General features: G+C 39.9%; 2 protein-coding genes across 2 annotated transcripts; one reads left to right on the forward strand and one right to left on the reverse strand.

Annotated features, from left to right (window-relative positions):
- Nucleotides 1–204: 204 nt before the first annotated feature.
- LOC111223809 (putative uncharacterized protein MYH16) lies at nt 205–14,914 on the forward strand. Its single transcript, XM_022748086.1, has 56 exons — nt 205–290; nt 415–488; nt 597–641; nt 783–807; nt 1,013–1,081; nt 1,181–1,270; nt 1,374–1,442; nt 1,549–1,644; nt 1,866–1,952; nt 2,086–2,184; nt 2,755–2,820; nt 2,928–3,017; nt 3,125–3,211; nt 3,297–3,386; nt 3,587–3,676; nt 3,884–3,970; nt 4,175–4,237; nt 4,345–4,407; nt 4,502–4,570; nt 4,672–4,755; nt 4,872–4,958; nt 5,196–5,279; nt 5,393–5,461; nt 5,560–5,649; nt 5,794–5,883; nt 5,979–6,068; nt 6,158–6,220; nt 6,311–6,373; nt 6,466–6,528; nt 6,620–6,688; nt 6,789–6,872; nt 7,054–7,140; nt 7,854–7,937; nt 8,049–8,117; nt 8,261–8,350; nt 8,490–8,579; nt 8,673–8,762; nt 8,851–8,913; nt 9,022–9,084; nt 9,713–9,781; nt 10,266–10,349; nt 10,498–10,584; nt 10,738–10,821; nt 10,966–11,034; nt 11,158–11,247; nt 11,335–11,424; nt 11,535–11,624; nt 11,702–11,791; nt 11,884–11,964; nt 12,153–12,215; nt 12,638–12,700; nt 12,799–12,945; nt 13,113–13,259; nt 13,384–13,425; nt 13,554–13,601; nt 14,198–14,914. Exons 1-56 carry the CDS (start codon nt 215–217, stop codon nt 14,746–14,748), a joined length of 4,902 nt encoding a protein of 1,633 aa, XP_022603807.1. The 5' UTR covers nt 205–214; the 3' UTR covers nt 14,749–14,914.
- Nucleotide 14,915: 1 nt separating this feature from the next.
- Nucleotides 14,916–16,377, reverse strand: cunh14orf119 (chromosome unknown C14orf119 homolog). The gene is made up of 2 exons (XM_022748065.1): nt 15,532–16,377; nt 14,916–15,434 (listed from the first exon to the last, which is right to left on the reverse strand). The coding sequence occupies exons 1-2, from the start codon at nt 15,835–15,837 to the stop codon at nt 15,261–15,263; spliced, it is 480 nt and encodes a 159-aa protein (XP_022603786.1). The 5' UTR covers nt 15,838–16,377; the 3' UTR covers nt 14,916–15,260.
- Between the last annotated feature and the right edge of the window lie 89 nt (nt 16,378–16,466).

Raw genomic sequence — 16,466 nt, forward strand, 5'->3', positions numbered from 1 at the left:
CAACGGGCCACTGATGAACCTTGACTGATTTCTCCGAATCACACCCACAGTGTTTGCTGAGGACAAATAAAAATGTCTGCATTATTGTAACTGATGCAATTTATCTTTTGGGAAGCCAACACCAATCACCAGACACTGATCTGAAGGGTGCAGCTATAAAAAGCATTAGAACTCCTGATAGAGGAAGACAGTTTCAGAAGACATGAGACAGGCAATGGCTGGAAATTCTCACTTCATTTGGATTCCCCTGCTTCTCTCCTGTATCTGTCAAGCTTCTGACAACAGACACGGTGAGGAACAGTAATCCATCTATATTACAGTCTGTTAGTAAGCAGTGAATAGAATGGAAATATTTTAAACCCTGACTCTTACGTTCAGTTGATTGTTGATGGTGGTTCTTCTCTGTTTTCTCAGTCCAACATGATGAGACGGTTCTTGTCAAAAATGCAGGAATTTCAGAGTTGGACAAAATCCTTTCAAGGATCCCAGTGAGTCCCTAAAACTGTGACTTATCTGATGTGAGAAGAAGATTGATGTAACAGTTTGGGTTGTCCTCATAGTTACATATACTGTCTTCTATCTTGTTTTTGCCTCAGATAACACTACCAGAGGGAATTGATCCCAAGAATGTAAATGTCACGGTATGTACTGAATACTTTGATAGTTACGTGTCTCTTGTGTGATTTGTTGTCACTGTGCTAACTCGTCATAACTCAAAAACCTTTTCTTTGTGTCCTTTTATATTTATCTCAAATAATTTGTTATGTTTTGTTCTCTTTCAGTCAATTACTATCAAAACCTGTTCTGGTGAGTGGTTCTTTACAGTACCAAACAATATGGCCATGTCAAAGAAATCATATAGCAAATTGTTATTGGTTTGGCCTTAATGCAAATAGTGGGTTAGGGCTGACATGCAGTGGTGTATATAGCAATGTATAAAAAAAAACAGTGTGATGTTTCACTCATTCGTTTTGCTCAATTTAAATTTAACATCGCTATCATGCCTTGTCAGGTATGAAGGAAGAGTTAGCATTGCTGAACAGGCAACTTCAGCAGACAACTCTCCACAACAGCAAACTAGGCAAGTATTCATTGTTTTAGGACTTGAGGTATTTTGCTAATTAGGAGCGGTGGGCTTACTGTTGCTCCGATACACTGTGAACTCTACACTCTCTGACAGATGAGGAAGCCTTTGGGCTGAGGAGGGAAGCCAGACAGCTGAGACTGAAGCTTGCTACTTGCACTTCGACAACCTCAACAATTACCGTCTGTAAGCTTTCCATTGTAAACCTCTGCTCTACGTACAGTATGTGGCACATGTGGACATGATACAGCTGAACAAATGTTAAAATGCGTCTATAATTCGTTGACAGCTTATCAAACCCAGCTGCAGAATAAAGTGAAAGAGGAGCTGGAGAAGTTTGATAGTGACACATTTCTGGGTAAGTTCACGTAACTAAAACCTCTTTTTTGAAATAGTTTTTCAGTACATGTCACAGTTTATTTAGATTCTTCATCATTTGTTAATACAAATTTGTTTTTTTCTAGTTCTGAAAATCCTTGCACTCACCAGGGAGGTGAAAACATTAGAGAACAAGATCAAACTTGCTGCTAATTCTTCTGAAATTACCACTGGCCCCACAGGTGAGTTTAAAACTTTTCGTTTTAAAGCTTTGCTCTACATCTGCTGGCAAAGTCTTTATAATTTAGCATGACAATCTCCCTTTGCTGTCAATACAATACACTCCAGTATCACTGCTGGATATTATCAAAGCTAGTCCTGTTGGGAGCTTCTGTGTGAATATCTTTTTTCAAACTGAGTGTCTAGGAATGAAAATTTCTCATATCTAACTTGTGTCTTGTAGAGCTACAGCGTGAGCTGCAAGAGAAGATCGCTGAACTGAATGCTAAGCAGCAGCAAATTGAAAGAACCCGCACAACTTCAGCACTAAGTAAGTTCATTGTGCAAGTAAGTTCAAATTCTCACAACGCTTTGGAACAGCTGAACAGAAGACACTTATCCTTCTCAGTAAATTCATGCCGTAGAAAGTGGTTGTGAATTGACGGTTGTTTGTGTGTGACCAGTTCTTCAGATCATCTCACTGCAAAATCAGATCTGGGATGTAGAACAGGAAGTATCAAGAAGAGGAGAAACTGGTCTTCAGGACAACAGTAAAATTATGGGTAAATTGCCACTTGGTTGACTGAAATATTTCCACATTAAGCTATAAAAATTTGAAGCAAGACTATTTAACAAGAAATAACTAATTTTTTCAAACTCTTTAACAATAAAATCCACTGCTGCTCAATTCAATGCACTCAGTGGTTTTGCTGCCACCTCCTCACTTGGTTTGATATCACCACTAACTTGTGAGGGCTAATGTTAGCTAATGTTAGCAAACATAAAAGGAAATAATGCTGTGTAACGCACATTACTGTGTCACATCACTGACTTTATGAGTCTTCCCAATTTTTGCTACTAACAATAACGTAGGATTTTGGCTAAACAATTTTTATCAAAAGTTTGCTAAATTTAGCTTAAACAACCAATTTTAGCAAAAGTTTGCTAAATTGTGTTAGTCGTTTAAGAGCAGCATCTAGCATAAGCTTATAGTTGTCATATGTTGCTGCAGTGGCAAAAGTTACAGTCTTGTTTAAACATGATTTCACTTTATATCTTCTTTCTGTTTAGCAGTTTAGTTTTATGTCTGTACTTATGTTTCTTTCTCTGCTTCATCACTTGCACTTCATCAGCTCTACAAGAACAACTGGACAAGAAGATCAGCGAGCTACAACGCAAAGAAGACGAGACCTCACCTGGTCAGTACATCCATCCACATCTGTTAATGTTTCCTGTATAATTTAACAATAGTAACAAATCAGGATCTATCTGTTTCCTGCCGCATATTCTCTGGTGTATCCTCCAGTCCTGGAGCTGACTGCTGTGAGCAGTAAGATTGCAGCGATAGAGAGGCTCATCAGTTTCCACACTGAGAAATCCAGTACTAGTACTGCTGGTGAGTCCCTAAACATTTTGTCTCGATTGTAAATCCTGTCTCTTCTCATATGGACATACCTTTTTTGTAGAGCTGCACGATGGCTTCATTCTTGTTTCTTTTTTCAGATTACCAGAGGCAAATGAAAGAAAAGACTGATCTCCTTAAAAAGAAGATTTTACAGTTGAACCGCGAGGAGAGAAACACAGACCTTAGTAAGTGTGCAGCTCAACAAAATCTTTTTTTCTTGTTGTTGTTCACTGCAGCATTAATTTGACTCTTCCTTTTTTTTTTCTCCAGCCAACGAAATTTTGACTCTGCAGGCTGAAATGTTGCATATTAGGCAATTAATGTTGAGCTCCAAAACATTATCTGATGCCCGACTTAAAGGTGAATGACCCTGGAGCTCTGTGAAACTTGGTTTACTTAAATTTATTAAATTGAAAATCACACTTTCGTCCATTTAGTGTCATATTATGAAATAATAAACTATAAACAAGAGTTTATATTTACAATAAAAAATATGATAATAATTAGTTACTCTACAGCAAAATCAGAAAAGCATTAAATACTGTTTTTTTTCATCCTAGAGCTGAAATCTTATTTGGAGGCAGAGAAGAAACTACAAGAAAACTTAGAGAAACAACTAGGGGCAGTCGAGCCTGACCAGTCACAACGGAGTAAGTACCATTGTGAAAAAGAGTTTAATATGAAGAGTTTAATGAAATAGAATTATTATATATTCATTTAAAATACAAAAACAAAATACTGTAAATTATAGCCTTAAAGTATAAAGTATATTCCAAAATCTGGGCAACGTACTCTCGATATTTTAAATATTGTATCTCTGCAATACATTGAAGTCTTTGTTTTTTTGTTTTGACCAGTCTTGAACATCATCACCTTGATGAAAGAGCTGAGAGAGCTGAAGAATGATGAGCAACAGCAGACAACACCAATAAACCAACTCAGCCGTGAGTCCTGCTTTTCTTATTCTCTTGTTAAATTCATGCAGAAAAGCAGAGACTGTCACTTTTTCTCTAAGGACTACCCGTTAATATTTACACTAAGTTACCAAGGAAAAACATATCTGTGGTTGACAAAATGATCCTCTCCTGGTATGTTACTCTCTCTTTCACGTTAAATGTGTGACTGTACATTACATTGTTTTTAATCAGGTCTTCAGACTCTGCTTCAAGCCAAAGAAAGGGACTATGCCAAAGCTCAGGCTGACATAAAAGGTGAGTCTTTTTTTCCATAGAAGTCAGATTTTTTATTTTTTTTTGAAAGTTTCACAGTACAGTTTTAGGTGAGAACTTTGATCTGACTTCCTCTTTCCACATGACAGAGCTGCAGGAGAAACTGGAGTTAAAGAGTAAAGAATGCTCTGGACTTGAGGAAAGATATGCAAGTAAGCTATAAAAAAATATGACTTCAGTTAAAGGCTCTGATGATTCGTGGTTTAGTTTCAGGTCTGATTTATTTTATGTGTCTGTTTCTATCAGATGTAAAGACTGAATTTGAGCAGAAGATCGCAGAACTCAACAGAACCGGAGACTCCAAAGCGGCACTCAGTGAGTAAAATCCTTCTCAGTTTGCATGATAGACGTCCTCTGATTGTTTGTGTCAGAATTAAAGACCATGCAGTGATTTCGATTTCTACTCTGTCGGTCAGTTCTGAACGTGATAAACTTGCACGATGAGCTGAGAACTCTGACGGATCTTATCTCTAAAACACAAGACCCAGACAGCCTCTCAGGTCAGTAACACAGTGGACATTTGACCCTACAACCATGTACCTGTATTAACCATTTAGTTTTGCATTGAGAAATGTCTGTTCTCAATGATCTCTGCTTCTCTTTCGTCCCCTCACAGAGCTGCAGAAGCAACTGGAGGAGAAGCAAGAACAACTGAACTCCAAGACTGCTCAAATAAAGGGACTTATTGCCAACCCCAAAATAAGTAAGCTCACTGAATTGATTCTCTGACGATCTGAGTCACTATATACGTCCTAATCGTTAATGTTTTTACTTTGTCTGAGTCACAACCATGGGGCCTGGACCACATGTGGGGTAGTTGCTGGGAAGAAACAGATGTAGGGCCAGTGAGATTGAGAGTGGCTCCCACAGGAAAGCATTAAACTGTCTGGACTCACAAGACTGAATATAAGCAAACTCACTGCGTGTTTGTGTGTTTCAGTTTTAACAATCATTGAGCTGCAGAATGAAATCTGGGACCTTCAGAATAAGGGTGCCAATGGGACCACAAGTAACCGTATAAAAGGTTAGTCTATTTTAAATACCAATTTTACAGTTTAGAGTGAAATTATTTGACAGGCAAGTCAGAAATGACTAAATGTAATTTACATTAAAGAAACGTTTTACTTTTTTCCCAAGAGTTGCAATCCAGAGTGGACAGCCTCATCAGCGACATAGATGGCAAAGGCAACGAAAACACGAAACTGAGTGAGTCTGAAATAGCTGTGAAAAGTTCTTGACAGTGTTAAAACAGCATCTCTTGGACTAAATTACATTTTTTCGTTCTCTGCCGTGTTGTGCTTAAGTGCTGAAAATCATGACGCTGCAGAGTCAGGTGGAGCAGCTGCAGAAACAGCTGGCAGACCTCGATGTGTTACGAACCTCTCAGGTAACCGGTGAGTATCTCTGACAATCCTTTACAAACCCCTGCATCTCTACAACAGCCGCACTATTTACAGCACTATTTATAGAAAACATCAGCAGACAGTTGTAGTTGAGTTGTATTTTGATTATAATGTTGGACTTTGTAACTTTCCCAGAGCTGGGGTTTGATCTGAGGACCAAGAGGAAAGAACTGCAGGACTATGTCAATGAGCTCCATGAGAAGAATCAGACGAACACCAGACTGAGTAAGTAAAGAGGGAACATGGTGTCTACATTTATTATCAAGAAATACAGTAGTTTAAAAAGCATTTCCTTATAATATGATTCACGCCTTCCTCAGTTCTGACAGTCACTAATCTGCGCAACCAACTCAGAAACCTAGAAGAAGAACGTCGCAGTGATAACACCACATCGTCTTTAACAATTACTCGTAAGTATCTCAGTTTCACGTGTGATGGCTGAATGCGTGAAGCAACATTTAGCTCTTTGATAACCTCGAGCGAAACTGAATTTTTCTAGAGCTGCAGGAACAGCTGAGGGCGAAAAGGGTGACGTACTCACGTGATCAGGCCGCGATCAAGAGTAAGTTTCGACAGCTGTAGAAGATTTCAAAACAACAACAACAACAACAACAACAAAAAACCAACTAACTTTTACTTTGTTTTAAATCAGCCCTTAAGAATCTGCTTCAAGCTGAACAAAAGACATGCGAATTAGCTCAGGCTCAGGTCACAGGTGAGTTGACTTTTCTTGAATATGATATTCATAGGTAAGACTCGTCTGAAGGGAGGCCTTTGACGACCTGCCCATCTCTTCTCATTCAACAGATCTGCAGAGTAAACTGAAGTTAAAGAGTGAAGAATGCTCTAGTCTTGAGGAAAGATATACGGGTAAGCTATGAAATATGACTTCAGTCGAAGGCTCTGATGATTCATGTTTTAGTTTCAGGTCTGATTTATCTTAAGTGTCTGTTTCTGTCAGAGACAAAGACTGAACTGGAGCAGAAGATCGTAGAGCTCGACGGAGCCGGAGACTCTAAAGCGGCACTCAGTGAGTAAAATCCCTCATAGGAGGCGTCCTCCGCTCAGTTTTCATCCTCTTGTGTCAGAAATATAGACCATGTCGTGATGTTCACTCTGTTCTGGGTCAGTTCTCAACGTGATAAATCTGCACGATGAGCTGAAGAGTCTGACGGATCTGATCTCAACCACAGAAGAACCAGAAAAGATCGTAGGTGGGTAACAGCAATCACCGCCTATGTTTGAGACTAAAACGTATCTGTATTAACCACTTAGTTGGGCTTTAACAAGTTTTACTTGTGAACACGGCACAGTTTACTTCACTATCAGTCACATGTTCTTGAAGCAAAATGGTCTGATTCTTCTCCGCCTCGGCTTCACTGCGTCCCGTCGCAGAGCTGCAGAGACAGCTGGAGGAGAAGCAGGAAGAGCTGAAGTCCAAGACGGCAGACATCCAGAGAGTGATTGCCGACCCCAAAATAAGTAAGTACATCACCGTGCTGCAGTGTCATCACCCGGGGGTCACAGTTAAACATCACAGCCGCTGTCGGGTTTGTCGCTGCTGTGTTTGACACGGGTGATACATGAAGGCAGGGAGCAGAGGACTCCACTATAAAAACTGAAGGACACCATCTTTAGACTGAGACCAATTATTATTACTTCACTATAAGTGTGATTGCAAGTTGAGCCTATAGTATGCAAAAAGTTTTCTTTTATAAGGTAATTATATGTATATATTCAGTATGTGAGGTAATTTCTAAGTTTGTATTCTTGTTCTATGTCCTAATGGTAAATATGATAATGTTTAAATATATGATCACTTATAAATGAAAATAAAAGTGTTACACAAATTGCCAATTTTGTACTAAATTCACAAACTAATTATTTTTACTTGTGTTTTCTTCCTTTTTTTGTATTTTCATTTCCTTCTTTTAATTACTTTTCACAAAAAGTCAAAATCAACATCTTATTTATTTGAAAACCATGGGACAAAAATCCCACATGGGGGCAGAACAGCAGCCGTGATAGCAGCCAGTAAATTAATGTTTTCAGTATCAGCCAGCTGCTTGTTGTCAAACTGAAAGTTCTGATGTATAATAAAGTCATAGTTGCTATTAGTTATAGTTTAACCAATTGTGGTAAAGGAGATTTCTGAGGCCATGAGCCCAGTTAAAATCCCTGCTCCTCTGTTTCAGTTTTAACAATCATTGAGCTGCAGAATGAAATCTGGGACCTTCAGAATAAGGGTACCAATGAGACCACAAGTAACCGTATAAAAGGTAAGTCTATTTTGAACGTCAGTGACGCAGTTCAGAGTGACATAATGTGAAACATTAAATCACAAACGACAACATGTTATCTCCATATAAAACCTTTTACTTTCTCCCCAGAGCTGCAGGCCAGAGTGGACAGCCTCATCGGTGACGCAGGCGAGAAAGGCAACGAAAACACAAAACTGAGTGAGTGTCAAATAACCATGAGCAGAAAGGTCACAGACGAGTTGAGCATCCTTTACTTTCCTCCCTCTGACCGGGGAGGGGGGGGGGCTCTGTTATTACAGCATCTCTTGAATTAAACTCCGCTCTGTTGTGTTGTGCTTCAGTGCTGAGGATCATGACGCTGCAGAATCAGGTTGAGCAGATGCAAAGACAGTTGTCAGACGTCAAGGCAGTAAAATCCACACAGGTGACCCGTAAGTATCTCCGACAAAAATCCCTTGCATTTAAATCGCGACCTGATGTTGAGGTTGTCTGTAATATTGTCAGTACTGTATCCTGATATCCTGCATTCAACTAATAGATGTAGTTGAACTGCTTTTGAATTTGCCTCAGAGCTTGAAAACGATCTTGATACGAAGAAGAACGAGCTGCAGAGATATGTCGATGAGCTGAGGGAGAAGAATCAGGAAAATGCCGAACTGAGTGAGTAAAGAGGGAACATGACGTCTACATTCACGATTGAGGAAATAATCTGAAACGTGTTTCTGCATCATCTGTTCTTCCCGTGTTCCTCAGTTCTGTCCATCACTGGTCTGAACAACCAGCTCAGACAGCTACAGGAAGAAAAGCAAAATGAGGGCCAGAAAACTTCTGCTTCAATTACCAGTGAGTGTCTTATTTCCCTTTGACATTATCGAAAAACACGTGTTATCTGCAACTTCTTCTGAAGCTGAACCACATTTACTTTTTCTAGAGCTAAGAGAACAACTGAAGATAAAAGCAGAGGAGCACTCTCGTGATCAGGATACCATCAAAGGTCGGTTCAGTTCTGACACGGAAGTTTCTGCAACAGGAAATAAAAAATAAATAAATAATTAAATAAAAAAGACAATCAATTTGAATGTGAATGTGTTTTTTGTTTCAGCTCTGGAGAGTAAACTGAACCAGACGGAGGCACAGTGTTCCAGTCATGAGCAGGAGATTAAAAGTGAGTCATTTATTCAATATATTGATTATTTTAAAGAAATTGTTAAAAAAAAAAAAAGATATAGGTCCAGGTCTGAACAGTGGAGGGGAAGGCGCCAAGAATATTACTTAAAATTTAACAAAACAAACCCTCCAGAAGATTCAGATTTTTAAATTTTGAGGTCCCAATGGGAGGCTTATACAAAAATGAAAGAGTCTCAGATTTGCTTTTTTTCCACGAGTCCACGTGGGGAGTGAGGTGTGTAATCCTTGGTAAAACAGTTCATCTTAGTAACTGATAAACTGGAAGGAGTTCAGAGGTTTCAAGTCGATCTTTGAAATGTTTTTGTAGTGTTTTGTAGTGTCATTTCATCGATACTATATCTCCAGAAAATCTAAGAGATTGACATTTTTCCAAATTTGTCAAACAAACTGCGAATCAGTTTGGAGGTTTTTATGACAATATCATCCACCTGCGGTGACAAGAGATGGGTTGGAAAGAGAGAGGACGGACACAGAAAGTCTTGCTGAGCAGATATGAACAGCTAACAGAAGTGTTTTGTGTTTATTCAGAGAAAGTCTGGCTTTTATCCTAACAACTTGATCCGATTTAAGATGAATCAACCGTTGTCATAAATGTGTCCTTGTAGAGCTGCAAAGTGACCTGGACGAGAACATGAAGAAGCTGGAGTCTGAATCTAACAGTGTCACGACACTCGGTAAGTGATGGAGCTGTGTGTCTGTTTTGCTAAATCACCAAAGGTCATTTCCGGCCTCTCAATTTCCCGTGCCCGACCATGTGTGAGTGGAAGCCCACTTTGCGTTGCATGCGACGTAGGTGGTGAGAATAAATATCTCTGGTTCCTGTGTATAAAATTAAAAGCCTGAAGGATTTTATTAGATACATCTTCACATTTTCTTTTTATTAACTCATGATCATCCTGTCTTTTAAGGTTCAAAATGCACAGTGATATTTACCAAGTCCTTCAAACTTGATCACTTGATCAAACTTGCTCATATGGATCATATTAGTCAAAAACCAGATCCTTTGATCATGTTGTGGGAAAACAGCTGATTGTGAATGCAAGAAATTCATGTTTTTCTTAAATTCTGTTGTGCGTAGAAAGTTTTAAACATGAGGCAAAACTTTAAACAATTTGAATACTATGTTTTAGTTGAACTGTTTTTAAATGTGGTTTTCAGCTCTTCAAGTTTCTACATTGAGCATGCAACTGGAGGAGTTACAGAAACAACTGCAAAAAACTGAATCCAAAGCCAAGATAAAAGGTCAGTTTGCTTCATTGCCAAATAATATATATATATGATATATATACAGTGCATCTTAGTAGCAGAGAAACTACTGAATAATGATCATAGTGAGGCATGTGGAGCGGAGAGCATGTAAATTTAAACACAGTTTTTCTTTTCTCTGTAGAGCTTCAAGCACAAATAGAGGAAAAGAATAAGGAGTTGGCCAAAAAGACAGAGGAGCTGAAAACAAGAAGCGCTCAACCACAGAGACGTGAGTGGGACACATAATGTTTACAGATCGTTCATGTTTGCACGGATTAATAAATGTAGCAAAATCACTGATTTGTACGACACATATGGTCAACATGGGAGATGAATACGTGCTAGAACAGGATTGTCATTTAATGTGTAACCCTTCTTTCAGTTCTACAGATTATCACAATACAAACAGAGATAGAGAAGTACATGAATGCTGCAGCAAACGACACAGACTACGTTAGGATCACAGGTGAGTGACAGAAACATGTCTTGGACGCATATGCTGAGGACTCCAGACCGACAACGCTGTATAACCTGTGAGATGAATCAAGAAAATAAATAAAATACACGTGTCTCATATGAAATGATGGTTTTCCACGTCTGTTGTCTGCAGCACTCCAAGACCATTTGAATTATCTCGTTGAGGGAATTCAAGATGAAAAAGATGAAAATACCAAACTGGGTGAGTCATTATCTTTATATAATATTTATATATATATATAATGGTAAAAGGAAACAGTTCTGCCATTGCCAATCGTGGTCGTGTATCCAGTGAATTTAACGAATCCAACCTTTCTTCCGTCAGTGTTTCAGGTCCTCACTCACCAAGATGAAATAGCAAGACTGAAGAAGCAAGAGGATAATCAGAGACAAGCTCTGTTAGACAAGATCAAAGGTGGGACGCTGTGGGAAATCCTCTCATTTAGTCCTTTTTCATACATTTTGAGGAAATAAAACATCCATCATTCTGTCTCTCTTGAAGCCCTGGAGGATGAACTGGACGACGTCAGACGTCAGATAGCAGAGAAGTCGCAGCTGCTGGAATCACATGACATGAGGATTCCTAATCTGTGTAAGTGTTTTGCTCAGATTTGGTGAGAAAAAAAAAAAAAACATAATTAGGAGGAAAATTATTAATTAGCTTCAGAATACTAAAAGCAGCTTTTTTTTTTGTTTTTTTAGCGACTCAAATAATTGAGCTTCACCAGAGAATCAAACCACTGGAAGATGAAATATCAACCCTCAATGAAACATATGCTGAGAATATGGCAGGTGAAGAACGAAGCGTGACAGTTTCATTGTAAAACACCATGATTTTGTGTTTCATCGAGCACTAAATCCTTTTTCAGAGCTTCAGGCGAGACTGACTTTGACACAAAAGCAACTGCAAGACAGTGAACTTCGTCTCAAGGACACAGATGCAAAGAATTTTAACTCGAGTAAGAAAATGTCTTATTTACCGATGTTTGGTGTCGTGTTTGTTTTTGTTTCCTGAAAGCACAAAGTAACATCGTGTCCGTGTCTCTGCTAGTAATGGAAATCGCTGATCTGAGGGCACAGCTGAAAAAGGCTCAGAAAAAGGCATCCAAAGCTGCGGAAAAAAATATCAATGGTTGGTCAATCTGTTTCTGCTGTCATCCAACAATTATTTTCTTTCTGTGCACGCTAGAATAGATGATATAAATACTCCTCAGGCTAACATGTAAAGAGTAAATCTCATGTGTTTTCTAAAACAAACATCCTGAAACCTTCCTCTTCTGTCTGGAATCTAGTTGTGGTTATTTTTGTCTCCTCTCTCAGACCTGGAACTGCAACTTCAATTGCAACAAAAAGAGAACAAAAAGCTGGAAATCACAAATAGAGGTGAGTGCTGTACACTGCAACCTCTTAAAAACAGATTACATTTTGGGGAATTCACTTATTGCTGAGAAATCATCTGCGATATAATCCCCTATAAAACAACAACATGTTGTTTTTACCCTTTGTTTTGTACAGATTAAAGAAATGAGATATAACATGTTAATTAGTGTAGAGGTGCTGGTTGGTGGATTTTGCTACCTTTGGAAAGAGCCCGGCTAGCTGTTTCCCCACTCTTTCCAGTCTTTATGTTAAGCTAAGCTAACCAGCGGCATCTTCGTATTTATCCTACAGACGTGAGCGTGGTGTTTATCTTCTCATCTAACTCCCAAAATGTTGAACAACTTCATTAAAACTTGCCCATCACTTTTATAATGTTGGTCGGTGTTTGATACGTGCCTCTGTTTTCGACCCCCTCCCTCTGTCAGACTTAAAGCAAGAGGTCAAAGAACTGAAAATGTGCTGCAATGATGCCAACACCCACTGTGAAGGTGAGATCCTCAATGTGACCTTATTGTAACGCTCGACGCACACGTCTGTCCATGAGAGCCAGTGACGCAGTGTTTGCACTGAATATTTCATCAAACAGAATTAAAAAGACAACTGCAACAGAGCCAGGAGGATGCAGATCGCCTGCAGCGGCAGCTGAGGGAGAGGGACGCTGCCTTCAAACAGCTGCAGCAGGATTTTAAAGACCAGACCGAGGAGAATCAAAAACTGCAGTCTGAAAACAGCAGTAAGTTCACGTCTCTGCTCGTACTTACAATGAGTAGATTCATCAGGATGTAACAGAGGAAAGGTAATGGTTGACTTAAAGCAGGCAGTTTAATAGTGGGACACTGTATCCTTGAGGTCCAGTGTGCCATTTGATGTGTTTTCTCAGTTATACATCTCATCAAACAGACAAGGAGAGGCAGGTGAAAGACGCTGTGGAGAACGCTGCTAACCTACAGCAGCAGCTGCAGGAGAAGGACGCCTTGATCAACCAGCTGCAGCAGGAGGTAGACCAACGGACCGCGGACTATCACAAAGTGCAGGACGACTACGACAGTATGTTCAACCCCTTTGGAAATGCTCATACACACAATCAGTCCATTCATACAGTGTGATGGAGGAAAGATACCAGCTGCTCCACTGATTATTGATGAAATGCTGTTTTCTGTTTCAATGCTAGACCTGCAAAATGAGAAGAACGATCTTGAGAGCAGAGTGCAAGGTAACTCTTAGTTCTGTTTGGTGACACCACACACACACACACACACACGCACACACGCACTCACGCACACACACACGCACTCACGCACACACACTAAAAAAAATGTTCTGTTCTTATTTTCTCCCCAGATCTTCAAGACAAACTAACTGATGTGGAAGATAAGACGATCCATATCAGTGAGTCACACATGAGTTCATTTAATCTCTTTGACATTTCTGTTTAGTGTTATCATTTAAAACCATACACACACACACACTTTGTACTCAACAGATTTAAATCTGTTTAAATCTGACTGTACAGATGACTTCTCCGGGTCACTCCGCCAACTTTACAAACTAAATTCAGTTTACTTGCTACGTGGCTCTGGGGGAGGTTTTCGTCACGTCTGAGATAACAACCCTGATAGTGACATCATCACGGTTGCCTCAGCTTGGGCTTGGAGACTACTCATTTTTAACAGGGAACCTACATTACAAACTGAAGCTGTGGGGTTTACCGGGCAGAGAGAGTTTAATGAAACAGGCTATACAATTGCATTATGGGAAACGTAGGACCCAGTGTTTTTGGAGCTTGACCCATAGTAAGTACTAAAAGTCAGGATATTGTGGCATCTGATGCTTCAGTTTTAACCATATGTATTTTGATCTGTCTTTTGTGACTTGCTCAACTTTATGAAAGTGACATATTTTAATAATAAATTTCCTATTGTCGATTTCCTTTCTAAATGTGATATAAAGATACAAATGATCCACCACATTTTCTCTATTTACAGGTAAGATGACTTTTGATCCGAACACAGCACACCCAAGAATATCTCTGTCTGCAGATAAAACTGAGATGTCCACTACTGAGGAAATACTTGTCCGCGACAATCCAAACCGGTTTGATGTGGTTCTCGCTGCCTTGGGCAAGTCTGGCTTCTCAAGTGGCAGACATTACTGGGAGGTGTCTATAACTGGGAAGCTTTGTTACCACATTGGCATGTCCAGTGAATCTGCTCCAAGAAAGGGATCATTTCCATTCAGTCCAACAAATGGCTACTGGACTATAGTGATGAACAAACAGGGCCAGCATAGAGCTTTAGATAGGAGACCTGTTTCTATTTCAATTACAACGCAACCTCTTCAACTGGGTGTTCTGCTGGACTACAAGGCCGGGCAGATCTCTTTTTATGACTCTGGTGCCAGAGCTCATATGTACACATTTGTGGGTCAAAAGTTTACAGACAAAATTCATCCATTCATCAATTACTGTGTTGATGAGGTTGAAAATCCAGCTCCAATAGTTTTACTTACTCCGGGATCAGCTGACTGGATAAAATAAATAACTGTGCAAGTTACATTTTGTCCTATGTGTCAAAGCTTAGCAGTTTAACTCATTTGTAATCATCGCAGTAGGTAATAAAAGAGTCCCTGAGAATGTAGAGGTCTTACACACACTTCTGTTAGTACTGCTGTTGTATGTTTCAGACAATAAAAACACAGACAACGTAAAACAATGCATTTTGTTTAATCTTTGATGTGTAAAAAAGGATTGGTCCTCTTGTCCATGCCATTCCAGGTGTCTTAATCAATAGGCCCAGTACAGAAAAAATGGCCTGTATGTTTACTTGTCATACACCCAGATGTTAAACCTGTTTATTTCAAGTTACCACTACTGGGTCACTAAATGGCAGCGCTTCACCCATTACACAAAGTTCTGAACTTAATATGAATGGTTTACCTTCCAGTCCCATCACAGTAACACAAACATTCCTCTGAAAAAGAAAAACTATCTCAGATCTAATACACACTCTCCACCACATGTCACATTTTCTATCACAATGCAAACACTACTCAGTCTCTTCCTGCTGTACCAGCTACACTGCTGTAGAAGTGGGCTACAAACACTGGATCCCGCTCCTCCAATATGTGCAGGAAATGATTCCTCTCCTCTTCTCTCCAAGACTCAAACCACTGGCTCCACAGGCGCAGCTGGCATTCAAAGATGTTTGGTAGTCGGTCTCTGACCTTGTCAAGGTGCAAAAACAGAGAGCAGTTGTTAAATGTCAGAAAATACATGACACTCTCTGGACCATCTGTTTGGAAATGACAGTGCAGAAAATACCTGAAGTGTACTGAGTGAATCTAGGAGGGTGCACACTTTCCCGGGAACAGCTTTCCCTAGCAGGTCCTGCAAGAACCGCTCCCTCTGAGCGGCGGTCCATCCCTGGAACCAGCTCAGGACACACCGCTGCTCCTGGAGGGTTACATAGGAGATGGGCTCCGGGTCTCCAACTTGACCCGCACTCGGAGAAGCGCAGGACAGGTTCTCGAGGCTAGGGGGGCTGACTACACTCTGGGGAGCTGATGGAAAGTCCTCGGGGCTGGGAGTGCAGCAGCCGGTAGCACCGGTCCAGTGTTGTGCTGTCATGGTCGGTGGTACCTCTGTTGAACCTCTGAACCTGGAGTGAATGCTACAGGATGTCTGTGGCTTTGAGTCCGTGGCTGTTAGTGGGCTGCTGTTATTACTAATTTAAGCTTTGGCTGACATTATTGATCCGCGAAACCTTTGGCTAGACACGTTTGTTTCAGCCTGATAGAAAAAAACAGCTACTCCTGTGTTGTTGGTAATTAGCAATTCCTCTGGTCTGGGGATAGCGTCATGTAGCTTAGCGTATATCTAAGCAATACCACCGCCGGAGTCTGAATTTAACGTTTACTACTCATAACATGGATTGTTGTGTGTAGCCATGATTTTTAAAACGTAGAGTTAAATCACCTAATCTGCCATATAAACCGAAATGTAGCGATGTTGGACGAGTGTCGCGCTAATCTTGCCATAAAACATACAGGAAGAGTGCGCAGTTAACTAGCTTTGTTCTGTAGGAATCAAGCTTGCGCAGATTTTGCGCAAAGTTCGTCGTTTACCAAATACAAAAAAATTTAAACTGTAATTTTTATATGATTTATAAACAAATATATTTGATTGTAGCTAATGTAAATGTTACGTATTCTGGACTTAAAATGTAGAGAAACATTTGTATTTATTTGATATTTGAT

Source organism: Seriola dumerili, unplaced genomic scaffold, assembly GCF_002260705.1.
Source record: "Seriola dumerili isolate Sdu_G_001 unplaced genomic scaffold, Sdu_1.0 BDQW01000116.1, whole genome shotgun sequence".
NCBI lineage: Eukaryota > Metazoa > Chordata > Actinopteri > Carangiformes > Carangidae > Seriola > Seriola dumerili.